The sequence below is a fragment of the Diceros bicornis genome, chromosome X (genome assembly GCF_020826845.1).
Source record: "Diceros bicornis minor isolate mBicDic1 chromosome X, mDicBic1.mat.cur, whole genome shotgun sequence".
Taxonomy (NCBI): Eukaryota; Metazoa; Chordata; class Mammalia; order Perissodactyla; family Rhinocerotidae; genus Diceros; species Diceros bicornis.
In genome coordinates this window covers 93,741,448-93,769,146 of record NC_080781.1, presented here as the reverse complement: position 1 = coordinate 93,769,146, position 27,699 = coordinate 93,741,448, and the positions used below count along the sequence as shown (strand labels likewise).

At 40.8% G+C, this 27,699-nt stretch overlaps 1 protein-coding gene across 3 annotated transcripts in view; it reads left to right on the top strand.

Moving 5' to 3' along the window:
• SYTL4 (synaptotagmin like 4) overlaps positions 1–24,991 on the top strand; it is a 47,200-nt gene extending 22,209 nt beyond the window's left edge. For all 3 annotated transcript variants that reach the window (XM_058536316.1, XM_058536314.1, XM_058536315.1), the window contains 16 exons: positions 1,933–2,112; positions 2,365–2,580; positions 2,716–2,825; positions 3,286–3,388; positions 11,574–11,675; positions 12,137–12,212; positions 12,811–12,901; positions 13,015–13,118; positions 13,602–13,694; positions 14,706–14,884; positions 15,182–15,284; positions 15,810–15,971; positions 19,596–19,704; positions 21,795–21,894; positions 22,655–22,863; positions 24,747–24,991. In XM_058536316.1, coding sequence (XP_058392299.1) covers positions 2,003–2,112; positions 2,365–2,580; positions 2,716–2,825; positions 3,286–3,388; positions 11,574–11,675; positions 12,137–12,212; positions 12,811–12,901; positions 13,015–13,118; positions 13,602–13,694; positions 14,706–14,884; positions 15,182–15,284; positions 15,810–15,971; positions 19,596–19,704; positions 21,795–21,894; positions 22,655–22,863; positions 24,747–24,895 — 2,016 coding nt within the window. In that variant the 5' untranslated portion in view covers positions 1,933–2,002 and the 3' untranslated portion in view covers positions 24,896–24,991. The remainder of the gene's footprint in view (positions 1–1,932; positions 2,113–2,364; positions 2,581–2,715; positions 2,826–3,285; positions 3,389–11,573; positions 11,676–12,136; positions 12,213–12,810; positions 12,902–13,014; positions 13,119–13,601; positions 13,695–14,705; positions 14,885–15,181; positions 15,285–15,809; positions 15,972–19,595; positions 19,705–21,794; positions 21,895–22,654; positions 22,864–24,746) is intronic.
• The last annotated feature ends 2,708 nt before the right edge of the window (positions 24,992–27,699 follow it).

Sequence of the window (27,699 nt, the reverse complement as noted above, 5' to 3'; positions counted from 1 at the left end):
GATAGACACATGAAAAGATGTTCAACATCACTAATCATCAGGGAAATGCAAATCAAAACAACACTAAGATATCACCTCACGCCCATTAGAATGGCTATAATCACCAAGACAAAAAACAACAAATGTTGGAGAGGATGTGGAGAAACAGGAACCCTCATACACAGCTGGTGAGAATGCAAACTGGTGCAGCCTCTATGGAAAATGGTATGGAGATTCCTCAAAGAATTAAAAATAGAGATGCCCTATGATCCAGCCCTCCCACTGCTGGAAATCTATCCAACGAACCTGAAATCAACAACCAAAGAGGCTTATGCACCCCTATGTTCATTGCAGCATTATTCACTATAGCCCAGAAGTGGAAGCAACCTAAGTGTCCCTTGAGTGACGATTAGATCAAGAAGATGTGGTATATATACACAATGGAATACTACTCAGCCATAAAAAAAGACAAAATCCTCCCATTTGCAACAACATGGATGGACCTTGAGGGTATTATGTTAAGTGAAGTAAGCCAAAAAGAGAAAGACAAACACTGTATGATCTCACTCGTATGTGGAATATAAACCAACACATGGACAGAGAAAACTGTATTGTGGTTACCAGGGGCAATGGGAGTGGGGGTTGGGCACAAGGGGTGAAGGGAGACATATATATGGTGATGGACAAACAAAAATGTGCAACCCAAAATTTCACAATGTTATAAACTATTAAAACATCAATAAAAAAGTAAGACGTATTAAAAAATGAGCTATGTAAAATAACAAGTGAAAGTTGTCCTCTCCCAATTTTACTCCCCAAGAGAAACCAATGATAATGGTTTTTCTTCTAGACCTTTTTCTTTGCATATACAAATGTATGGATACATACCAAAGAGATCATTCAGTATAGTCCTACAACTACTTTTTTTTTTCATTCAAGGACGTATTTTCATACAGATTCACCAAATTTTTTTAATGGATGCATAGTATGCCATTATATGCAAGTGTTATTTACATATGAAAATACGTACGTATTTGAGAGTTATAAAGTCTGGCCCCAACCTATCTTTCCTACCATTCTCCCCGACCAACAAACCTATACTCTGTTCTATAAGGCAAAATCCACCTCTTCTGTGAAACCTTTCATATATACAGCTCTCTCCCCTCTCTGTGCAAGATAGAATTAGTTACTTCCTTCTCTAAGTTCTCACAGTACTTAATTTATTATCTTCTGATAGCACTTAGTACATTGTACTGTGTTTATATGTATCTGTCTCCTCTCCTAACTCTGTGAACTTCTTAAGGACAGGAACTGTGTCTTACACAGCTCTGTATCTCCAGCACTTTGCACAATGCCTGTCAGAGTGGGTGCTCAACAAATGTGTGTGAAATGGGTGAAGATATTCTTGAGGTAGTGTTCGCAGTAAGAACTTTGGGAGATAGAGTAGGTGGTGGAAGTTGTGAAGTGGAGCAGAAAGCTGAGTGAATCCTGGGCACATGGAAGCTGCTCAGGAAAGGAGAAGTGGGCTTCACTGGCTGGAGTCCCCATGTGATTTTCTCCTCCACTACAGAGACCAGCTGTCTGATTATTTGGCTTAATAGACTTGGGACTTGAAAATATTTAACGTTCATTTAAACATTTAAAGTTGAAAATAGGATGATTGAGGATCCACTTGCTGGAGTGGGAGTTTGTCTCAGCTATTCTGTACTCTTTCCAGAATAAGATGCCTATGCTGAAAGACACAACTGTTTCCCTTTTCTTCTTGAAAAATCAAAGCCTCTTTATTTGCAGGGCAGGATTCAGGTGGGCGTATGACTGGTAGAAAGGTCAGATACTTCGATGTTGTCTCTTTAGCCTGGCTCAAGGGGGAAGTAGCCTACCCAAAGGCTCAAGGGCTGTGGGCTTACTCTGGAGTAAATTATGTGTGTGAAATTAGTTCTTATCTTATTTCAGGCAACTCTGGTAGCTCTCCTGGTCTGATTGCTTTGAAGAAAGAATAGTAGAGGAAAAAATAGAATAAATCATGTCGGAGATACTTGACCTCTCTTTTCTGTCTGACATGGAAAGGGATTTGATCCTCAGTGTTATACAACGAGATGAGGAGCTCCGGAAAGCAGATGAGAAAAGGATTAGGTAAGACTCCCAGAAAAAGCATGGGTTCCCAGGCCTTTGACCAATGATATCTGGACTTTTCCTTATACCTCTCATCTGACTTTCAGAGGAACTTGTATGTGAGGTTTACAGCCCCTCATTGAGTGAGGTTGAGCTCTGAGGTTGTTGCTTTCACAGAACCAAATAGTCTTACTGTCTCTACCCCTCAAGCCCTCTCCATCCAGCTTATGCAGATTCTGAATCCACTTGTCCTTCTCTTTTTGGTCTTGGCAGGCGACTGAAGAATGAGTTACTGGAGATGAAAAGGAAAGGGGCCAAGAGGGGCAGCCAACACTATAGCGATCGGACCTGTGCCCGGTGCCAGGAAAGCCTGGGCCGTTTGACTCCCAAGACCAACACTTGTCGGGGTTGTAATCACCTGGTGTGCCGGGACTGCCGCATCCAGGAAAGCAATGGTACCTGGAGGTGCAAGGTGTGCGCCAAGGAAATGTGAGTGTCGCCTATGGCTGAGTAGAGAGGAAATGAGGCCCCAGGTGTGGTGAGACTTTCTCCCCTCGGCCTTTGTTGGTTGAATGACAAGGGCCATTTTTCATCCATATGTCATTTTCTTTCATTCCATCCCAGAGAACTGAAGAAGGCAACTGGAGACTGGTTTTATGACCAGAAAGTGAATCGCTTTGCTTACCGCACAGGGAGTGAGATAATCAGGATGTCCCTGCGCCGCAAACCTGCAGGTACCAGACCTGTCTAGAAATGGTTCCTTGAGGTGCTTGATCTCAGTGATAGATCCTCTGGTGTGGAATCCTAGTGTATTCTTTTTTTTTTTTTTTTTTTTAATTTTATTTATTTTATTTTTTTCCCCCAAAGCCCCAGTAGATAGTTGTATGTCATAGTTGCACATCCTTCTAGTTGCTGTATGTGGGACGCGGCCTCAGCATGGCCGGAGAAGCGGTGTGTCGGTGCGCGCCCGGGATCCGAACCCGGGCCGCCAGCAGCAGAGCGCTGCGCACTTAACCGCTAAGCCACGGGGCCGGCCCTCCTAGTGTATTCTTAACTGGTGGTGTCTTCACTCCATGGGCTCAGCCTGTTTGTGGGGAATGTAAAGATTGTATTGCCATCCCTTCTGCAAGTGTGATGTGTTTCCGTTTCCCCACTCGTCATCACCACTCTGCCGTGCTTTTGTTTGTTTTGAAGTGAATAAAAGAGAGACAGTGGGACAGTCCCTCCTTCATCAGTCACAGATGGGCGATATCTGGCCAGGAAGAAAAATCATTCAGGAGCAACAGAAGGAGCCCAGGTAAGAACCAAGCAATCATTTAAAGAAATGCTACATGTCCCTTTAATTCTATTATTTTTTTACTTTCTTCTATTTATAAAATAATAAGTATTCATTGAAGGAAAATTTGGAAAGTACAGAAAAGAATAAAGAAGGAGGAAAAAAAATTCCTAATCCTACTACCCACATGTAAACATTAACATTTTGGCATATTTACTTTGTTCTTTATAAAAACAATTTGAAGATAAATAAAAATAACACCTACTCATTATTAAAAATTTAACCAGTATAGGAAATAATAAAGAAAACAACAAATCACCCAAATTCCTACTACCCCAGTATTCACATTCTGTGAAAATTATTTTAGATATCTTTTGTGCATATATATATATAGACAGAGGGATGGGTGGATGGATCGACTGAAAAACCTTTATAATATTGGATCATAATGTATTAAATTAAAAACATTCTGTTCAATTTTGCTTGAATTTAACAGAATAAAACACTGAAATAAAATTGAAGAATTGCTAGTATTCAGGCAAATGTTTCTTTGCCATAAAAGATATTAGTCATTAATATCCCTCTAAGTTTAAGAAAAAATATTATGAAAACCATTGAGCAGTTAGTCATTTTTTTCTAGTGTCTTTTTGGTAACAATCTTATTGAGATATAATTACATATCACACAATTCACCCATTTATAGTGTACAATGCAATGGTTTTTAGTATATTCACAGAATTGAGCAACCACCACCTAAATTGATTTTAGAACTTTCATCACCTTAAAAAGAAACCCTGTACCCTCTAGCTATCATTCCCCCCAACCTTCCTATCCTTTACCATCCCTAAGCAATCACTGATCTACTTTCTGTCTCTATTTTCCTATTCTGGACGTTTTATTTAAATGGAATCATACAACATGTGGTCTTTTGTAACTGTCTTCTTTCACTTAACGTACTGTTTTCAAGGTTTATCCACGTTGAAGCATGTATCAGTACTTCATTTTCTTTATTGCCAAATAATATTCCATTATATGTATATACCACATTTGTTTATCCATTCATCTGTTGATGGACATTTGGGTTGTTTCCACTTTTTGGCTATTATAGTTAATGTTGTTCTGAACATTCGTTATGAGTTATTGTGTAGACATATGTTTTCATTTCTCTTAAGTAGATACCTAGGAGTGGAGTTGCTGGGTCAAATGGTCATTTAGTCATTTTTTAAATCTACCTGTTTCAATATTAAACATCAGTGGACTCTCTGCTATGAAAGAGGAGGAGATTGGCTTTCTTACACTTCCTCCCAACTATTTTCCCTACTCCCACTTTTTATTACTCAAATTATTTTTACTTTGTCAGGACTTAAAACATTTACATTCTGTTATGCAACCATAAATCATCTGCTTGTTTTATCTATTTAGTTAGTTTTAGTTCGTGTTTAAAAGGATTGTATGCTTACAGCCAGGCCTTGGACCGTAGTTTCTCTCTATTTCTGAATTCTTTACTTTGATTTATTTCTTGGTTGTCTGGATTTTATCATTGAGAAGTTCCTTCAAGAAGGGCTAACGGGGGCCGGCCCTGTGGCTTAGCGGTTAAGTGTGCGCACTCCGCTACTGGCGGCCGCACACCGATGCACCACTTCTCCGGCCATGCTGAGGCCGCATCCCACATACAGCAACTAGAAGGGTGTGCAACTGTGACATACAACTATCTACTGGGGCTTTGGGGAAAAAAAAAAAAGGAGGAGGATTGGCAATAGATGTTAGCTCGGAGCCAGTCTTCCTCAGCAAAAAGAGAAGGATTAGCATGGATGTTAGCTCAGGGCTGATCTTCCTCACAAAAAAAAATAATAATAAAAGAAGAGCTAACAGGTACTATATTTATTTCATTCTTTCATCTTAAGAATGTCTCCTAGTACCTTTATACTTGAACAATATTTTGGATATTATATTCTTAGGTCACGCTTTCTTTCCCTCAGAATGTTGTAGCCATTACTCCATTGGCTTCTGCCACTGAATGTCACTGTGGAGAAGTCTGAGGCCAGCTAGCCTCTTGTTTTTCTCCCTTGTAGGTAATTTACTCTGTGTGTGTGTGCGTGTGTGTGTGTGTATGCATGCCTGAAAAATTCCTTTTATTTTTCTTGAAGTGTAGTAACTTAACAAGGATGTATCTCAATGGTGATCATCCTGTATCATTTTTGCCTAATATGAGGTGTATCCTTGATGAGTTCTTTCTTCATTGCTGGAAAATTTTTCTGTATTGTAACCTCTGAACTCTTTTTCTGTTTCATCAGTTAAGTTCTCCACCTCAAGGACATTGGATTTCTTTATCCTCCATTTCTGTCCTTTTCTTTAACTATCAAATGCAAGAGAAAAAGAGAAAGATGAAAGCAATTAACCATGATTAGCGCAACCCTTTCCTCTGTGTTACTTTGATTTTCAGCCATTTTCTTTCTTCCCCTCCTTCCCTTTTTCCCTCTCTCCCTTTTTGCTGTATCTAATTTACTTATTTGAATGAATTATCATGTTTAGGTTTTAATTTGTTCTTTGCTCTCAATCTTCCTTTTTCTCCAATTTTGTTGTTTTATCATCTTGTATTTGAGCTCTTGTGCTTTATCAATATATTCTTAAGTTCTTCTGTAGTCTAAAGCACTCGCAAGAAATCTGCTTCTTTTTCTAGGGTTATATTCTACTCCAGAATGGGTTCTTTCTCCATCTTGCAAGTTGTTTCTATTTCTCCCCACCCCATGGCTTATTTATATATCTGCCTGACCATTTCTTTTCATTTTACTGCTGTTTAACATGGGAAGGTCTGCCCATGTCTTTTGTTTGCTCTGATACAGTGTGTGTGAATTCTTCTTGACAGCCTTCTCACCTCAACTTGAAACAATTTATCTCTTCCCCCCACCCAACTATACTTTAGTTTAAGGATAGACTATTCCTTACTTTTTTATTACATTTTTTTTTATTGAGGTAATGTTGGTTTCTATGTACTTCTTTTTCGTAACCTGAGGGGAGGGGCAAGAGGCACCTTGGGGGTCCTGGGTTTTGGTCTCCTGAAATTCTCTTAAGGGTCTGGGCTCACTCAGTCCAGCTCTGGATGCGTCCTCTAGCTCATACCAGTGCCCTGAGAGATGACATACTCCAGCAGTCTCATCTGCCTTTGTTGGGGTCCCCCAGTGATACCTGGGGCCACAAATCTCGAGGACTTTTGTTTTCCTTAACTTATCCCAGGACTTACATAGTCTGCACATCTCCACATTGGAAGGAGTTTTTCTGAGCTAAATCTTCTGTTTTCTTAGCCGTGACTTTTTGAACTTTATGACTTGATGCTTTACTCCTTTCCTCATTTGGTTGCTGCTGGTGAATTTTTGGCTTTTTATTTGTGTTTTTTTCCTAACTTTCCCTCAACCAAAGAGAAATGACTTAATCACCTGTTATATGATTGTTGAAAAGCAATATAGAAATATAAAATGAGTTCCCAGTAACCTCACTGCTTCTGCCCCGGACAATTATTGTTAATAGTCGTTAATAGTTTTGGTGTATGGACTACCAGACTGTCTAAATGTACAAATATGGGTGGGATTCTCAAATTTTTAACTTCTTTTTTAAAGAGGATCATATCATATACGTGTTAAGGAAAAAAAATGAAAAAGAACTTTAAAAAAATAATACAGATAATCCAATAGAAAATGGGCAAAAGATTTGAATAGACATTTCCCCAAAGACAATATACAGATGTCAAATAAGCACGTGAAAAGATGCTCAACATCATTAGTCATTAGGCAAATGCAAATTAAAATCACAATAAAATACTATTCTATACCCACTAGAATGGCTAAAATTGAAAAGACAGGCCATACCAATTGTTGTTGAGGATGTAAAGCAACTGGAATTCTCATACACTGCTGGTGGGAATGTACAACAGTGCAGCCACTTTGAAAAACAGTGTAGTAGTGTCTTAACAAGTTAAATGTGCACCCACTTTGTGATTCAGCCATTCTATTCCTAGATATTTACTCAAGAGAAGTGAAAGCATATGTTCATACAAAGACTTGTACATGAATGTTCGTAGCAGCTTTATTTGTGATAGCCAAAACCTAGAAACAGCCCACATGTCTATCAACAGCTGAAGGGGTAACTGTGGTTTGTTTATACAATGGAATGCTATTCAGCAGTGGAAAGAAATGAACTACTGATATATGCAACAATATGATGAATCTCAAAGTAATCATGCTGAGTGAAAGAAGCCAAACGAAAAAGGAGACATACTGTATAATTCTGTTTATATAAAATTCTAGAAAATGCAAGCTAAATTTTAGTGACAGAAAGCAGATCAACACTTACTTGGGGACGGGGCAGGGAGGGAGGGATGGATTACGAAGGGGCACGAGGAAACTTTTGGGAGTGATAGATGTGTTCACTAACTTAATTGTGCTGATGGTTTCCTAAGTGTATACATGTGTCAAAACTCATCAAATTGCACACTTAAATGTGCAGTTTATTTATGTCAGTTATAACGCAAGGTGTAAAAGGAAAAATTATAGACAAATATAATATCTTTCCATGTCAGCACCAAGGGTATACCTCATTCTCTTTGCTGTCTGTACAGTGTTTCGCTGTATGTAGGTACTGTGAGTTTATCCACACGGCCTTGAGTGGGTGACTCATCTATTCTAGGTGATGAGGGCCCCTTTTTCCTTTGTGGGTAAGGATAAGAATGGCTTTTATTTCCTGAACGTGATTAACACATCTGACATCATCGGTCAGAATGTAATTTTTGAAATCTACTGCTTCTGGCTGTCTGTGACCTCTTGTCTCATTGGACCCAGAAGACTCTTACTTATCCTAAACATGGAAACAGATTAAGTGGTCATAAATGATCCTTTTCCATAAAATTATAGAGCCTTTGAGATAATTGAATTCAACCCCCTTATTTTTACAGAAAAGAAAGCAGGATAAGTGATTTACCTGAGATCATACAGATAGTTAGAGCCCAGGACTCCCATATCTTAGTCTATTTTTTACTGCACAGATGCCAAATAATTGCTTTTTTTGCCCTAGGGTTGTTTGTATCAGTCCTGGATCAGTATGTATTAATCTAGGAAAAAATACAAGCAGAAAACCCTCTTCACGGGCCATTGTTAAAGTACCTCTCTAGAGGAATGGTTCCAATTTGGCTTCTGTATTCTTTGGGGCAAAAAGGGGAAAAGATTGATTCTAAAGTAGAAATGAAATCAAGCTCCCTGCTGTGTCTTGGACTATAAAGCTAATACATCTCTCAAGAAATGACCACTGTTTCCCCTCTTCATGCCCTCTGATTTCCACCCCTGCTGTCTGTTTTCATTGAGCTTTCTCAAACATCATGTGATAACCTGGAAACTTTATTCTTTCCTGCCTAAGACATTATAGATTTTCGTTACTTCGTTCTTTGTTCACTTATTAGTTCATCCATTTGTTTAACAAATATCTATGAATGCCGACTATTTGCCAGGCACTGTTTTAGGCAGTGGGATACACTGGTGAATACAACAAAGTCCCTTGCTTGTGGAGCTTAGATTTGGGGGTAGGGGACACAGATAATAAATAATCAAGTAAATATATCATATATCAGGTGTTGACAAGTGCAGTGGAGAAAATGAAGTAGACTAAAGGAATAAGGAGTGCCAGGAAAGCATGTGTACATATGCTGTTTTATTTAGGATAGCCAGGGAAAAGTCTTAATAAGGTGATGTTTGAGCAAAGACATGAAGCAAATGAGGGAGCAGACCCGGAGAGTGTCTGGGGGAAAAGCATTCTAGGCAGAGAAAGCAGCAGGTATAAAGACCCTAAGGTGAGTTTTTGTTTGGCATGTTTGAGTAATCTGGAACTGAGTGAGCGAGGGGGAAGTGGTAGGAGACGAGGACAGAGATGAGGTGAGAAGCAGATCATGTAATACTTGGCTGCCAATTGTGATGACTCTATCTTTTACTCTGAGTGAGAAAGAGGGCTCTGAGTGACAAGATATTATTTTTTCTTTTTCTAAATTGAGGTAAAATTCATATAACATAAAATTAGTCATTTTAACAATTTTAAAGTATACAATTCAGTGGCTTTTAGTACTTTCAGAATGTTGTGCAATCATCACCACTATCTCGTTTCAGAACATTTTCGTCACTCTGAAAAGAAACCTCGCACCCATTAAGCAGTCATTCCCCATTTCTCCCAGCCCCTAATCTACTTTCTGTCTCTATGGATTTGCCCATTCTGGACATTTCATATAAATAGACTCATACAAAATATGGCCGTTTGTCTGGCTTCTTTCACTTAGCATGTTTCAAGGTTCATCCATGTTATAGCATGTATTAGTACTTCATTCCTTTTTATTCTCAATAATAATTCATTGTATGGATACACTACATTTCATTTATCCATTCATCCATTGATGGAAATTTGGACTGTTTCCACCTATTGTGGAATTGCTATTGTGAATAATGCTACTATGAACATTTGTGTACAAGTTTTTGTGTGGACACGTGTTTTCATCTCTCTTGGGTATATACCTAGGAGTGGAATTGCTGGGTCATATGGTACTTCTATATTGGATTTGTATTTTAAAAGCTCATTTTGGCTGTTGTGTTGAGGATAGATTGTATGGGAACAAGGACAGAAGTAGGGCGTTCAGTTAGGAGGCTATTGCAACCATCCAGGTGCTAGATGACGGTGGTTTAGACCAGAGTAATGGCACTGGAGGGGACGAGAATGGGTCGGATTCCAGATATACATTGAAGATAGAGCCAAAAGGATTTGTTAACAGATTGGATTTATATTATGAGAGAACGAGGGGAGTCAAGGATGATTCTTAAGATTTTTGATCTGAGAAATAAAAGGAGGGAGTTGCCATTTGATAAAATTGAGGGAAGAGCAGGTTTGGGGGAAGATTAAGGCCTTGGTTTTGGACTTGCTGTGTTTGAGACATCCAAGCAGACATGTCAAGTAGGCTGTTGGAAATACAAGTCTGGCATTTGAGTGAGAGAGAAATTTAGTTGTTATTAGTTTATAGAGGCTATTTACAGCCATGAGACTAGATGAGATCATTTAGGGATAATTCTAAATAGTGAAGAGAAGCAGTCCAAGGAATAAAGCTGGACACAATCCAAATATTAGAGGTCCAGGAGATGAGGAAGGACCAGCAATGGAGACTGAGAAAGAGTAGCCAGTGAGATCAGAGGACCAGGAGAAGGTGGTGTCCTGGCAGCCAAGTGAAATTACCTGAGATACTTGAGGACGAATTATTTTTTTCCTTTTCTTGCTACTCACACAAATTTCTCGTGGTAATGGGCCTAGGAGTTGTCTCCTTCCCTTTAGAGATGAGGACTATTGTTTTGAATGCCCAGGGTCATCCTTCATTCAGCTGAAAAAGAATTCTGGTCTGCTGACTACTGTATTCAAAACATACTGCTTATTTATGTATATACTTTAAGCCCCACTGAGGGCATTTAGTCAAGAATTCAGTCAACAAATATTTGAGTGCCCACTCTGCTAGTTTCTCTTCTAGGCATTGGGAACACAGCAGTGAACAAGATATGTGGTCACTGATCTCATGGAACTTAGTCTAATGGAGGAGAAAGACATTAAACAAATAATTTGTTTAAATTATTGAACAAATTAAATAATTTGTTTAAAATACATAAGCAAATAATTACATAGGTGATAACTGCTACCAAGGCATCAGGGTGCTTTAAGAGCACGTAGGAAGGTTACTAATCCAGACTTGGGGTGGAGGCATGGTCAGAGAGATTTGGAGGAATTGACATATAAGGAGAGACCTGAAGAAGGAATAGATTTAGCCAGGTGAAGAAAAATGGCCATTGTGAAAAGAACATCCCAGGCAGAGAAAAGAGGGAAGAGAGAGAGCTTTGGCATATCCAGGGAACCAAAAAAGCTTCATCATTCTGGAATGTAAAGTATAAGGAGAAGTGGAGGGTGAAAGATGAGTCTGGAGAGGTGAGCAGGGGTCAATCATTAAGGATTTTCTTGCCATGCTAAGGAGTTTGAACTCAATCCCAATAGCAATGGGGAACCACTGAACAGTTTTAAAAGTATACGCAGATATTCATCTTAAAAGGATCACTTACTTAGGCTACCATTGTGAATGGGCAGAAAGCCTGACTCCTGGCAGGAGAGCCCACTCCCTTGACATATTGGCTCTTGGTTTTTATTCCAGTGTGCCATTTGAAGTGCCCAAGCTGAAAAGTGGGAAGAGTGCGCTGGAGGCTGAGAGTGAGAGTCTGGATAGCTACACAGCTGACTCAGATAGCACATCCAGGTGAGATCTCCCCCAGTCCCTGCACCTCCACTTAACCCGAGTTCTCATTTTGTTCTCTAGCATCAGGATGCAGGGCTCTTATGCCTTTAGTGTTCCTGACTTGTCCTTGGGAAGTCAAATGAAGTATTTACTCTGACCTTGCCACAAGTCTTTCAGTAGCGCTTCTGCTATTGGCTCTGAGCACATGCTAACTTCCACAGGCTGCTCTACCTTGGAGGAGTCTTCCTGGACCAGCAGTAACTGAAGCTGTTGTCCCTTAGGAATGGGGACGTGAGTGTCTGTGTTTGTGCAAAGTTGCTTATCTGATTGTCTGCATTCCTTCAAAATATGAAGTTTACCTTCTGGATTTGGTTACTACGATGTCCCCAAGCCAGTGGCTCTTCTTCCATAGAGCTTGGGTCCCTAGATAGAAGGAGAAGAGGAGGAGGAGATTTTGTTATAACTTCTGTATCTACCTCTAGGAGAGACTCTCTGGATAAATCTGGCCTCTTTCCAGAATGGAAGAAGATGTCTGCCCCCAAATCTCAAGTAGAAAAGGTAAGCTTTAGTTATTGGTTGGCGCCTCTCTCTCTCTCTCTCTCTTTTTCTTTCTTTTTCCTTTCTCAGGAAGAATTTAAATCAAGAATTCATCTAAACAAATTTAAGCTCAGATTCACTTCGGAGCATTCTCTAAGGTTTTGGTTGAAACATGTGAGAAATAGGTTCTATACTACTTCCTAGGGTTAAATTAAATTCCTAAGATTAAATTAATTTTTCCTTTAAGTTTGTCATAGTTCACCAAAAATCTGAGCCTTTTTCTTCTTCTTTTTTTTTTTGTGAGGAAGATTGCCCCTGAGCTAACATCTGCCAATCCTCCTCTTTTTGCTGAGGAAGACTGGCCCTGGGCTAACATCCATGCCCATCTTCCTCTACTTTATATGGGACGCCGCCACAGCATGGCTTGACAAGAGGTGCGTTGGTGCGCGCCCGGGATCCGAACCCGCGAATCCCGGGCTGCCGCAGCAGAGCACGTGCACTTAACCGCTTGCACCACAGGGCCAGCCCCGCCTTTTTCTTCTTAAGGCTATCCTTCCTTACTCCATCCTTCCACCTACCCAACTGTCTTTTTCCATTTCCTTGCCCTATTCCTTCCTAGGAAACTCAGCCTGGGGGTCAAAACGTGGTATCTGTCGATGAGAGTGAAATGATATTCAAGAAGAACACCAGAAAAATCCTCAGGCCTTCAGGTAGCTGGTTTCCCTTCATGGCCTTTTGAGATTGATGTTCTGAGTACTCTTGATAGGTTCTTGGTATGGAGAAGAGTAGGTCTCTTTTGATATGGGTTTTGGTCTTCCCTCAGAATACACTAAATCTGTGATCGATCTTCGCCCAGAAGATGTGGGGCATGAAAGTGGCTCCTTGGGAGACAGAAGCAAATCTGTCCCAGGCCTCAGTGTGGATATGGTAAGTACCCTTGTATTTCACTTGGTCACTATATGAAATTTTATATATCTAGAGTTGACTGTAGTAACTGATACTCTCAATCAACCTGTTTAATTCTTTAGGAAAAGGCAACATGAATCTTGATTCCCCCAAATTTCTAAAGTAAAGACTGTCTTCACTGTCTCTTTTATCTTCTAATACATTGCTTGATATATAGTTGGGGGCTCAAATAAACATTTATTTTGATTAAATGTAAAGGAATGGCTGGGTTGTGGCTGTCAAATGGGAAAGAGATATTCTTATTCCTTTGAGATTTGAGAAAGATGGTTGTAATATAGCATAGAAGCCTGAAATCAGGAGACATAAAAATAAGGATATGTGCATACACGTGCACATGACACCTCAGAGCTTAGCAACAATTATGGCTCCCACTAAAGGAAGGATATTAGTCTTTGAACTTTTTTTATTTTTATTAAACTCTGAGTCTATATTTTATTGTTCTAGGAAGAGGAAGAAGAAGAAGAAGACATCGACCACCTGGTGAAGTTGCATCGCCAGAAGCTAGCCAGAAGCAGCATGCGAAGTGGCTCCTCCATGGTAAGTTCTATTAGTTCTGTGGCTATAGACATGTTGGGGTACAGGAAGGAAGGAAGTGCCTCCCTAGAGCAGAGTCAGAACCTGGGGAAATCCTCCTAATCACTCTTTCCAGGTAAGTGAGGTGCATTTGTTTATTCTAGTCCTCAATTTAGACTGTAGTTGCTTAGCATACAGCTAGGTGACTTCCTCAGCCTCTGCCCTGGAGATTCGTATGTCAGGTAATTAGGGCTGGAGACGTTGTTCATCACAGCCTTGTGAACAATAATCCATAACTTATCCCCTAAAGAGATACCCAGGCCATGAAGTGAGCAAGATCAGATTTCTTCATCAGGGCCCACTCCAGATCTCACATTCAAGGGTTAAGTGGCATCAGGGTTTGATTAAGGAGTGACAATACCAATCAGAATCATGAAGTTAAAGGGCCTAGTTCTGTCATAAGTATGAAGATTGATGTTTAGGAGAAATAGAGTCAGGAACCAGGGTGAGTAGAATTTGTTCCTACTCACACACAGGAAGAGAATGGCGGGCTTGGAGAGCCGATTACTACCCAAGAGGAAGATGTCTTTTCACCTCTAGTGGGGTTTTCTCTCTAATTGTGATGCAATCACTTTTCTCTATAGGTTTTGTTTTAATTAGTAAGTGACCCCTTCTAGCCAACGTTTTAGCATATATAACATACACCAAAAATGGACTTAGTTACACTTTTCCTTTACTCCTTGCCCACCTTCTGAGGCAGGCGAAAATTAACAATAAAAAGTGTATAAAGAGAGGCAGAAGAGAAGCTAAGAGCCTAGGGGAGCCATGGGCTGATTTATTAACCCAGACAGTTGTGAGTGTGCTACGAGCTGTCTTATACTCTACGTCCAAGACTGTTGGCAGTACTGACTTTTGCAGGGGCTTCTGAAACTTGCGTTTTGTTCAGTGACTATGGCTTTATCCTGAGGGAAGATGTGAGCAATGTGGCAGGGGGTGTATGCCTTCACCAGATGTTTGTGGGTGCATTCTCTTCAGAGTACAATCGGCAGCATGATGAGCATCTATAGCGAAGCTGGCGATTTTGGGAACATCTTTGTGACTGGCAAGATTGCCTTTTCCCTGAAGTATGAGAAGCAAACACAGACTCTGGTCATCCACGTGAAGGAGTGCCACCAGCTGGCTTATGCTGATGAAGCCAAGAAGCGCTCTAACCCGTGAGTTCTTCTGGAATCTGACTGATGCTCTGAGATGAGAGCTTATACCCTAGCATCTGTCTGGGCACTCTTGAACAGAGGTTATCTGTTCCTGGGCAGACAGGGAGGTGTGATTGAGAGTGTTTAGGGGCGATGTGGGAAAGGGACCAAGATTGGGAAAATGCAAGAACGGCATGTCTAAGAGGGCTTGGTGTGACATTTTCATTTCATCATGGCATATGTATATGGAGAGCAGGAAAGTGAAGAATGGGCTTGAGAAAAGACGGCAAATTACTCAGTATTCTCCTTGGTTTCTAGATACGTGAAGACGTATCTTCTGCCTGACAAGTCCCGCCAAGGAAAAAGAAAAACCAGCATCAAGCAGGATACTGTCAATCCACTCTATGATGAGATCCTCAGAGTAAGTATCTAGATCCTCAGGGTAGGAGAACTTGTTCTGCCTTGTGCGCTGAGCTGTAGCTGTTCCTCTGCTACATGGCTGGTTGACATGGTTTTCAGTGGCCATGTCTGTGTCTGAGGATACACTATGGGCATCTGTTCACATCCCGAGCTTCCAGAGAAGAGGAAAATGTGATCTGGCTTTCTTGGATGGTTGTGAAGTTGGAGATTCACGTGGCCACAAATCTCATTTTAAAAAGTCATTTGGGATCAGGAGTCTCCATGGCAATTCTTTTTGAATGTTCCCATGTTCTCTCACCCACTCAAGGAAAAATTGATTTTCCAGGTCCTCCCATGGAATATGGTAGGTTTTTGTGAAATGGGGTAAGTGGAGGCTTTGAGTGAGGAACCTCAAAGTGCTTAGCGACTAAAGTAATTTGATATTCAGGACTGTGGACTTTGGGTATGGTTGCTCAGGTTTTGGAATAATCTTTTTGGAGGAATTACCACTAACTAATCATCTTGGACTTCTCCTTTTCTTTCACAGTATGAGATCCCAGAATCTCTCCTGGCCCAGAGGACTTTGCAGTTCTCGGTTTGGCATCATGGTCGTTTTGGCAGAAACACTTTCCTTGGAGAGGCAGAGGTCCAGATGGATTCCTGGAAGCTTGATAAGAAACTGGATCATTGCCTCCCTTTACATGGAAAGGTAGTCGGCTTTAACAACTCCTTCCACAGTTTGGATCTGAGGTAGAATTGTCTGCAGTGACCTCTGCTGGTACATGTTGGTAGCGTCTTTGAATGTAGTCTTCTGTAGCATTCTAGCGCACCCTGCTGGGGTTTCTGTGTTTGACAGTAATTTCAGATGCACTTGTATGTCAAGTGTGAGTAATCTCTTCTGTGTAGCCCAAAGGATGAAGCCATGGTTTTCCTTTGAAAAGTCTTTCATATGTGTGCCAAGCTTTGCTTCCTAACCTTACAGAGTCTGGGTGTATCCTAACATCCTAACTTGCACCTCTTCTTTACGCTAACCTTTTGGGTCTATCCTAATCTGCACTCTTCTTCCAAACTAACCTTTTTGCTAAAGAAATGGGAAGTAAAGCAATTCATGGAGTTCCAATTGCTGTGCTCCTGGTCACACAGCCAGGGAAAATTTTACTTTGGAAGTGGCATCTAAGGTGAGAGTGTAGCAGTGTGCATAATAGTGCCTGGGATCTGAGTACAGACCTGGATTCAAATCCTGGTTCTGTTATTTGCCAGCTAGGTAAGTCACCTAACTTTAAGTAACTTAGGTAAGTCACCTAACTTCTGTGAGCCTTAGTTTCTTCATCTATAAAACGGAGATAATAGTAATATTCCCATATTGCAGGTTTGTATACAAAGTAGCCATCAGTGCCTGGCACATAGTGGACATTCAATAGGTTACTGTCATTCTGGTTAAGATGAAATTGCTAGGACTTCTTGATTATCAGAACTGTTTAATGGCAAGATTCTTCTGTAAAATTTTTTTACACTAGCATTTTAAATGCTAAAAATAGTACATGGTACATAGAATCTCTTTGGAGAGATTCATAAGAAACTAGTAGTAGTGGCTGCCTCTAGGAAGACAGACAGAGGTATGGGGGCAATTTAGTTTTCTCTGTAGGCCCTTTTAGAACATTTGAACTTTTTACCATGTTTACGCATATTGCTTATTAAGAAAATTAAGAGTAAAAGAATTTATATGCGCATGGTTCGAAATTAAAACATATAAGTGTATAAAAAGAGTAGGTTCCATTCCCTAGAAATAACCACTATTATCAACTATTTGGATATATTTATAGAAATTTTGTATTAAGCAGCACGGATATACACATATGGATTTATATTTTTTCCTTTTTTACACAAATGGGCTCATATGAACCTCATTGTGTATGTATATCTTCATTTTTTTCATTTAACAATTTATCATTTATCATGGACATCTGTCTATGCCATCACTTACACATCTATCTCATTTTAATTGCTGTATAGTATTCTTTCATGTGCCTGTATTATAATTTATTTACCATACCCTCACTGATGGGCATTTAAATTGTTTGCTTTTTTTTTTCGCTGTTAAAACTATGCTCTAACATATCTTGGTTTTCTTTTGTGAATGTAACTATAGGAGAAATTTCTGGTGGTGGAATTGCTGAGTCAAAGGAAATGTACATCCAATATTTTGATAGCCACTGCCCTCCAAAAAAATAATAACAACATTAAATCTGTCCCTTTAAATATTGATAAAAATGAGAAAGCAATTATCACTAAACTGTAGTATATTATTAGAAATTTAGAATTTCTTAAGCATTTGGCATGCAAGTCGTTCTCTCAGGGGTCTACAGCTGATATAATTATATTGGAAATGTCACTGTAAACCATCATAAACTACTGCCAATAAAAATGTCTTATATCAAAAGAAAGAACTGCATTAAAATGGAGGTATTTGGTCTTTGCAATTATTTTGAGCCAGAATGAAAATAGGCTACTGAAACAAATACACCAATTTCCTGCTAAGGCTAAACTCCAATTTTGAAGAGTCCACTGAAGTTCACAATCTAGAAATTAATAAATTGTGTAGACATTTTATTTATAAAGAACAAAAAGACCACTCCGGTATTACATATCTATTTTAATTTAAAACATTCTACGTTTATTGTCTCTGATTTTTTTTTTCTTTTTTTGCCCTAGTAATCTATTTGCTCCCATTCAGTTTTCTCTTCCTGGTATCCACCTCCCTATTCTTTTGCCTCTCTCCCACACACTGAACTTTGTGCATTCTGGGCATGTGGTACATTTTTTGAAACCGATGGGGATTATGCCTTCCTGGCATCAGTATGCTTAGTGGTGAGGACATAGGCTAGAGGAGCCCATAGAACACAGGCAGGTGAAAGGGCATCTCTGGTTGGCACCAGCTCATGTTCTGGATACCAGATCACAAAGAACAGAGCCACCGCCAAGAGAGCCAATAGAGTGAAGCAGTTCTGCTATCCATAGCCAAAGATGCTAGACCACTTGCTGCTCATCCCAGACATTCATTCATTCACTCTTGCATTCATTCAGTAAATATTTGTGGGGTACCTACTATGTGCCAGGTACTTTGCTAAGTGTTGGGCTTACTAGGATGAACAAAAATAGACTTGATTCCTGTCCTCCTGGCATTTAGATTCTGGTGGTAGAGTAATTAATCAAAAGTAACAGAAATAAATGTAAAATTAAAAGTTGTGGCATATTCAAATCCTTGTAACAGAGTTCCACCTAGCCCTCAAATCTTTGCAAGCTCTCTTTTAAAAAACACTTTTTATCTTTGAAAATCATATAAGTGATACATGCCATTCTCATTAAAAAGACACTATAAATATATACAAAGTAAAAAGTGAAAGCCCTCTTTCCGTTCCCTATTTCACTCCCTTCCTTAGAAGAAACAAGTGTTAAGTTTGTCTGTGTCCTTCTGGGTTTTTCTATGCAGTGTAGTATAGTGGTTAAAAGCATGGATTCTGGAACCAGTCTGTCTGAATTTGAATCCTGCCTCTGCCAATTACTAACTGTGTGACCTTGAGCAAGTTACTTAACCTCTCTGTTCCACAATCTGTAAAATGGGGATAATTGTACCTATCTCATAGGGACTATCTTAAGGATTAAACAAAATGATATACTTAAAGTACTTATAACAGTGCCTGGCATTTATATGGTGATAATGATAATCATTTTTTACATACATATATATTCACATGTATAAATATGAATATATTTTAATATAAGTGGGATACTTTTCTGCATCTTGCTTTGTTAACAATACATCTTTGACATCTTTCTATGTCAGCATGTACAGATTCACTACATTCTTTTTGATGATTGCATGCCATATGCCGTATGATGGCATTAAAATCACTCATCTAATCCTTTGCTATATTGATTGACATTCAGATTGTTTCCGCTTTTTGGCTATTACTAACAAGTGCTAGTAGCAAGATTCTTCATCATGGTGTCGGTACCCTGTGAGTTTGTTGTGGCAACCTTGCTGGAAGACCTTTGAGGGTATTTGGAATCTGGTAACTGTATCCCCAAAGTAGCAAAATAGTGGGCATTGCAGAAGACTCTTGTTCGTCCTTCTGCAGCTCCTTCTGAAGAAACCGCCTTAGAAACCTGTGGCTGCCATGGCCTAGGGACCATGGATATTGTATTCATAGGGAGAAGGATCCTCTTATGCCATGAAGCTGTTCTTGGGAGTAATTTTAGAATCTCCTCAGCGAGAGGTCCCAACAACTCCTGAGAAGCCCAGCTTGACCTGTTGGGTTTCCCTTTGTTTCAGATCAGTGCTGAGTCCCCGCCTGGCTTGCCATCACACAAAGGCGAGTTGGTGGTTTCATTGAAATACATCCCAGCCTCCAAACTCCCTGTTGGAGGTGACCGGAAAAAGAGTGAGTTTTCTTTGGGGCCCTGGTTTAGCTTACTTTTCTGCACAGTTTCTGTGTGAGGTGGTGCTGGCTAGTGGCTAGCACTGTTGGAGAGACTAGATTGAGATATACCCTGGAGTGTCTTCTAGAGAAGATTCCTTTACTAAGTAAGCCTTTTTTGACTTTTTCAAGCAGAAGGGAATGCCTTAGAGTTGGCATTCTTTTTTTTGGGTCATTAAACTGACTTGGTCTTGGTCCAGCTGTGGCAAGCTACTAAGAGCGCGGAACAGAATAGAGACTTTGGGGCTGAGAAAGGGTGGTTGGAAGGGGAGGTAAAGTATGAGGGACAATAAATTGAAGGCTGAGGAAGAGGAAATCACACAGGCACTGTGCTAGTGACTATGGATATGTAGATGAATAAGACGCGATATTTGCCCTCCTTTGAAGAGCTTAGTGTAGCAATAAAGACAGTCATATGCTAAGAGAACACAGATAGGGGAGTGATGAATTCTGTCTGCTTACATTTGGGAGAGCTTTACAGAGGCAGCAATCATGAAACTGTACTTAAGACTTTACTAGGCAGAAAGGAAGAGGATGAGGTGAGAAGAGCATTTCCAGAAGAGGAGATACCATGAGCAAAGGTTTTAAAAAGGTGTGGTAAATGTGGGGTTGTGTGTGAGTGTGATGGAGTGAATTCCTTATTTCAGTGGGGCTGGAGTTATGATATGTAGATGTGGGAGTGGGGCTGGAATTGGAGATGAGGCTAGAGCTGGCTGGAAAGGGCCTTGAACATAATGGTAAGGAGTTGAACTTGATGCATTGGCAATGGGAATTCAAAGTTCTTAAAAATATCCTTTCAGCAAGGTCTAATCGATAGGATTTGGGGAATCAATGAGATCCCCAAAGAGAGTGTGCTAGAGAAGAGAGGCAAGGATAGAACCATAGGGAACAGCAACATTTTAAAGGATGAAGAGAGGAAGAAAAGTCAGTGAGGTAGAGGGTTGTCAGGAGAGAGCAATGCCAGGAGAGAGCTTGAAGAAGGGAGCAGGGGTTGTCAACAATATTGAAATACTACTGGGAAGTCAGGCCCAATGAGAATTCTTAGTTCATGACTCATCGTGACATGGCTCATCCGTGTTAGGTTACATTTTCAGTGGATTAGTGGAAACAGAAACCAGATTTCACTAGAAACTAGGCTGAGTGAATGAGGCAAAGAAGAAGAGGTGGTGAGTGTAGACTTTTTTTTTTTTTAAGGATAATTGATGGTGAGAGAAAGGAAAGACATGGAGAATAGCTTGAAAAGAAGATAAGGTTAAAGGGAGATTTTCTTTTAAAAGGATTTTTTAGGGGCCAGCCCGGTGGCGCAAGCGGTTAAGTGTGCGCGCTCCGCTGCGTCGGCCCGGGGTTCGCAGGTTCGCGCACCGACACACTGCTTGGCACGCCATGCTGTGGCGGCGTCCCATATAAAGTGGAGGAAGATGGGCACGGATGTTAGCCCAGGGCAAGTCTTCCTCAGCAAAAAAAAGAGGAGGATTGGCAGATGTTAGCGCAGGGCTGATCTTCTTCACACACAAAAAAAAATAAAAGGATTTTTTTAAAAAAAAGAGATGAGACTAGCATATATTTAGACTGAAGGGATGGAACCAGTGGAGAAAGAGATATTAAAAATGGGAGGTGGGGGTTGAAATTGATGACTCCTGATGAGTCCTATGAAGAGGGGATGGGATCAAGAACGCAAGTGGAGGAGTTCCCTTTTTTTAAAATCATTCGACAAATATCAGGCAACTTTATTTCTCTAAGCCTCAATTTTCTCATCTAGACAATGAGGACAATAATAGTTTATATCTCATAGCGTTGTTTTGAGAAATGCTTAACGTAGAATCTGGCACATAGCCAGTTTTCAATAAGCATTTATTGCTATTGTTGTTATCAATTGAGCACCTCTTGCTTGCTGTCGGCACTGTGCTAGGTACTGAGAATACAAGTCAGGTGTGGTCCAATTATCATGGAGCTTGCTGCCTTCAGGAGCAGGGAATGGAAGTGCTATGTAGGTAAAGCTCAAGAGAAATCTGGAGGTGTGGGGGCTCACTTGCTATGGCTGACATCCCTTACAGGTAAAGGTGGGGAAGGGGGAGAGCTCCAGGTGTGGATCAAAGAAGCCAAGAACCTGACAGCTGCCAAATCTGGAGGGACTTCAGACAGCTTTGTCAAGGGGTGAGTCCCTGGACCAGTACCAAACTAACCAGTTTCAGGACAAGAGAGCTAAGAGAGGAACCCAATTTAACCTTTCTCTGTGGATATTATCCTTGTGTGTCCTACCACATCCAGTGACCAACTTTGTTCCTGAAATTAGGTAATGGCAAAACCTCCACTACCCACTGTGCACTGGTCTGAGCTCAGTTTGGACTGGGCTGTAGTGTTCATTTCCAAAGAGAATGGTGGTAGACAGATAGGTCTGACTTTTCCTTTGTTATAGACTTATGCTCTTAATTAATCCTGAGTAAATATCTATGTCCCTGACTGTCAAGATTTGGGAACTCAGGACTCTGTTCCCCACAATATTTAAGCAATGCCAGTTTTCCACAAATTATAGACCGCTCCACTGGCTTAAGTTCTCTAGCAAATCATATTTGGCTATGCCTATAGTTGTTACTATTGGTTTTATTTAAAGAAGATCTTTCCCAATAGAAGTGGAACGAAATATTTAAAACCCATTTTTGGTGGAGTATAAACAACAACTCACTGATAACAATATGTTAATTTTCTCTCCAGGTTAAAGGAATTGAATCAGGTGAATGATCTAGTGGAGGTAGTAGGAACTCTGCTTCAGCAGATTCAAAGGAGGGAGTGTGTGTACTAGGATCTGAATGTTGACTCACCTTCCTGGGCTATACCTGCTGGTAGGGGAAAGGGGGATTTAGATAGATATTGCCAGCTTTAAGTAGGTTGTTGATTACTCCCCACCCTCTGCCAGATACCTCCTTCCCATGAGGAACAAGGCCAGTAAGCGTAAAACTCCTGTGATGAAGAAGACCCTGAATCCCCACTACAACCATACATTTGTCTACAATGGTGTGAGGCTGGAAGATCTACAAAACATGTGTCTGGAACTGACTGTGTGGGACCGGGAGCCCCTGGCCAGCAATGACTTCCTGGGAGGGGTCAGGCTGGGTGTTGGCACTGGTGAGAGCCTCTCCTCCATTCTCACTGTCTTAAAGGCCTCTTGTATAGTTCACTCCTAATATACCCTTGCCCCTCCCTACAAAGCTTCTCTATGACCAGAGTTGTCTTCTTTCCTTTCACTTAATGTTCAACCAATATTTATTGAGTGCCTACTCTGTGCCAGGCCTAGGGGAAGGCTGAGCTCATGTGCTGTTATGTGTATAGATAAATGTGACCCTGATTGCCAGGAATGCCATCATTTTGCCACCAAAAAACTCCACAAACCTACCTATAATTTTCATCTTTCATCCTGCTATAATGAAAGAAGAGTCCTTTCTAGCCAAGGCCAAGCTCTTTCCAAGTGTTCTGGATCACACCCTCACCTTCTCAATGACCTCACTATTGGAATCTCCTATCTCTCCTGTCTGATCAGTTTCATTCTCTCTGCCTCCCTACAGGAGGTGAAAACAGATATGCTCTGGTATTTCCAATCTTAAGAAATAGAAATAAACCTTCTCTTGACCCCACACCCCCCATCTAATTTCTTAAAAAGAATCGTCTCCACTTCCTCACCTCTCCTTTAATCCAAAATCCACTGTGATCTGGCTTCTGTCCCACCACTCCACTGAGCAAGTGCTCATGCCAAAGTTTTGTTTTCATCTTATTAGAATTTTCAATGCTATTTAACATAGCTGATCACTCCCTTTTTCTTGAAATACTTAGTTTCTATCGACAGTACACTTTTCTTTGTGGGTTCCTCATTCTCCACCCAAACTTTAAATATTGGTGCTCTCAAGGCTTAGTGTTTTCTCTCTCTACAGTCTCTGCATTCCTGAGGCCTTCAATACTACTTGTACATTAATAACTCATACAAAGTATTTAACACAAGCATCTAGAATGATGTTTTTATAGATGTAAGCCAGTTCATATCAGTCCCCTACTTAAAACCCTTCAGTGGCTTCCTCTTGTACCTAGAAAACAATCCAAAGTTCTTACCATGCATACAGGCCCCTGGATAATCTGGACCCTCTGTTCCTTTATGATCCATCCTATATCACCTCCAACCACAATGACTTTCTTTCTGCTCTCCAAATATACCGAGCTTATTCCCACTTCATAACCTTTGCAATTAGTGTTCCCTCTGTCTGGAAAGTCTGGCTCCTTCCCTTCCTTCAGATCTTGACTCAGTTATCTCCTTGGAGCGGCCCTCAGACCACTCCATCGAAAGGAGGCCCTGATCTAGGCACTACAAATCAGCCTGTTTATTTATTTCATGACGTTTACTTCACTGTTTGAAATACTCTTGTTGATTTACTAGTGTGTTTTCTGTCTTCCCTATTGAAATGTAAGCTGCCTATGGGCAGGACTTTTTCTGCTTTGTTCATCACTTTTATCTCCAGAGCCTAGAAGAGTACCTGCTACACAGTAGGCACTCAATAAATGTTTGTTGAATGAATGAATGTACAAGAGAATAGGATTGAGGCCACATACAATCCAAACTTCAGGCCTGGAGTCTACAGCTAGAGAAAAAGGTGTTCAGCTGCTGCTGCTGCCTTTAAAAAAAAAAAAAAAAGTTTAAGTCAAGTTGCCCAACAGAGGGCAGTAGCTGTGGCATGCGGTGTCAGACACTAGAGCTCTGTAACAGCCTCAGAATAAGAGGTCTCGAGCTACTGTGTGCCATTTGGAGTCCCATTTCATCAATCTGAAGTCTCTTGATAGTCTCAGGAGCACAGAAATAGCTGCGCAGGATCAACTGGGAGCAGTTTCCAGACTGCTGTCCCTGTCAGCCCATCTTCATAGCACACTGTCTTTTAGAGGGTGGCTCCCTTTGCCCTATAACCCATCTTTCCTGGTGGGCTGAGGAGTGGGGTCCCTGTTCAGCATCCTCTGGTGTTTCTCCTCAGGGATCAGTAATGGGGAAGTGGTGGACTGGATGGACTCGACTGGGGAAGAAGTGAGCCTGTGGCAGAAGATGCGACAGTACCCAGGGTCTTGGGCAGAAGGGACTCTGCAGCTCCGTTCCTCGATGGCCAAGCAGAAGCTGGGCTTATGAGTCCCTGTCCTTCTCTGCAGGTTCAGCTCTGTCCAGGGCAAGTCAGAAGAAGTGAAGAAACCAAGAGCAAAGATTTATAATTTAATGTGTGTGTGTGTGTGTTATGTATGCGTGTGTACAAACATGTATTTCTACAAATCTCATTAGGCTAGAGTGATGGTGACTTGTTGCTCTTTTTAAAGCAGGCTCAAGAATAAGGGTCTCTTCAAAATGTTTTTATTTGTGCATAATTTAGTATGTTTTCAGAGTTAGTATGTTTTCATTTTTTCTTATATCTTTGTGAGGTTTAATTAACTTTAAAAATCTTTTAAAACAACTTTTTATCTCCTGTCTTGCTATCCTTGTTCCTACTTCCCCAGTAAGCCCTGGCTACCTTTGGTATTTGTACTGTCTGTGTTTTAAGGTGTGCCTGTCTGAGGCCAAGGCTGTAGGAAGCAGGGTTGGGTTACTAAAGACTTGGGAGAAGATGGGAGAGAGGTGAGTAGGTCCTTTCCTTCCTCTCCAATTTATGCTTTTAACTCCATTTCTACCTTGATAAATTTCTGGAACTTGGCTTTTAGCTCTTTTTGTTTTTAAGCAGTTTCCACCTTGCTTGGGTCTAATAGTTTTCTTTGAAAGAATAAGAAAATTCCTAAGTTCCTTCCAGTTCTAGACACCTTCACTAGACTTTTGGGGGACCCTTATAATGGAGCTGCTTTAGAACAGAACTTTAATTAGATAATGGCCTTTCAACTGAGTCAGGGACATGCTCAGCAAGGGCTTCTCAGTGGTCCCAGAGGACCAGAATGACTGAGGGTGAAGTGTCTCCCAGCCCATGCTGAATTCTTTTCATTTTAAACTGATATAGCGGTTGTGGGAGAGCTCCTCATTTCTCTAATGGAAGATGAGACAGCTTCACTCTCATGTACCCCATCTTTCTTAGTGTTTGTCCTTGGTGTGTTGCCTCACAGAATATGGTCTAATACCATTACGTCAGCCAGAGTAGCTAAGTACTGTCTAAACTGGTCCAGTGTTTCTCCAGGCTGGGCACTGTTAGTGCTCCAGGAGAATGTGTTCAGAGAATCTCCCAGTTATTCTGATTTCCTTCTTGAAGTGGTTTCAGTTCCTATTTTTTCTGTTGCTTCCTAAACTTGACCTAGATGTCATGGGTCTGGTGTGTTGAGACCTTTCTAAGAAGAGTCTGATGATCTAAGGTTCATTTTCTGAAACTCACTATTCCAAACTGACCTTTTTATTCTTACAAGTGTGTCTACACAAAGTCGTTCGTGAAAGTAATCTATACCAGAGAAGAAATCCCTTTCAATAGAGTCGGCCTAGGGTGGTTTCTATTGTATGTGTAAACTGCAGGGAGGAGTGTTTTTAAAAGGTTTAGTTGGTGTGGATTGATATTGAAATGGAGGGCATAACTTGGGATCGTGGGTTGTAACTTGTTCCTTTTTTTCCACCCCCTGAAATATATGTGTTTCAATAAAGCTTTCTCACTTGTCAGGTGTTTGCATTTGTTAGTTCTATAGATGGTTTTGTCTTTGATGTCCAGACTTACTGTTGTTGTTTTTTAAGGTGGGTTGATGGATAACCACCAAAGTGACAAATGCCCTTCCCTAACCGTCCTGTGCTGAGTTGAAGAAAATTTCCCTTCCCCCACATTGTTGCCTGGTACACCCCTGGTACATCCCTTGTCCTTTGTGTTTGGTATCTAGGGAGAGAAACGAAAACCCATATTAAAAGTGGCACCACTTTCCTCTCTCTCACTCAAGTACCAAGGGAGCTCCTCCTTAGCTTTGTAGGCCCTCCCCCGCCCAGTGCGGGAGGAAGGAGAGAGATGTGCACAGGGGAGGGAAGACATTCATTCCCTGCTGTCAGCGTTTCTTTCTGGATCCTTCAATTTCTCTAGGAGGTAGGGCCGTTTTCCTTCATTCCTACTACCATTATTTAGTTTTGAGAGATAAATAACACATATGCTAAGTTACCCATCTCAGAAATAAGGCTCTGGGTTTCCAGGTAGAGTCCAAGTGATTCTTGACTTCTTGTTCAAAAGGGCATTAATATATATTCAATGCCTTTTGTGTACAAGGCTTTATGCTAGGCATGTTATATATTATTTCCTTCATTTCTGCAAGCACCTTATGAACTAGGAAAATTTCCCTTTTTACAGATGAGGAAAGTCAAGCCCACTATCATGCAACAGAGTTGGGATTTGAATCAAGGTCTGACTAGTGTACTATGCTGCCTCCTGTGAGGATGATATGTGTGTTATGGGCGAAGATTTACAGGAAGGGATGACTCCTCTCTTCTAAAATATCTCAAAGAAATAAGTTTAGTTTACAAAGTAGGACAATCAGAATGTTTTGGCTTGTGTGTGTGTGCGCGCGCGTGCGAGCAAGGGAGGGAGAGAGAGATGAGGAGCAGAGAGGGACAGAAAGAGAAAAACAGAAACAGGGATCTATAAGGTTAGGGTTGGGCTAGCCCCTTTGGGTCTGGCTGTGGGCCTGATTCTGCTGCTTTCTCTTTCCCCTGCTTTAAGAGTTGGGATTTCTTGAATCATAATCCAAAGGAGGTTACAGTAAAACTTTACCTAAAGAAAGCAAGATTGACTTGCCTTGACTACTCAGTAAAATGAAACAAAACAAAAGCTCCTCAATTTTTTAAGCTGGAGGAGCATTTATGTGCGAGAGTCAGGCCCAGCTGGGAGCTCTGTTCAGGAGGCAGTGGACCTCCTCCTGTTATCATTTGGGCCTTTGACCTGCTAGCATGCCCTGGCTTGCCACTTGAAGTGCTAGTGATACAGACAAGGAAGGGCATTC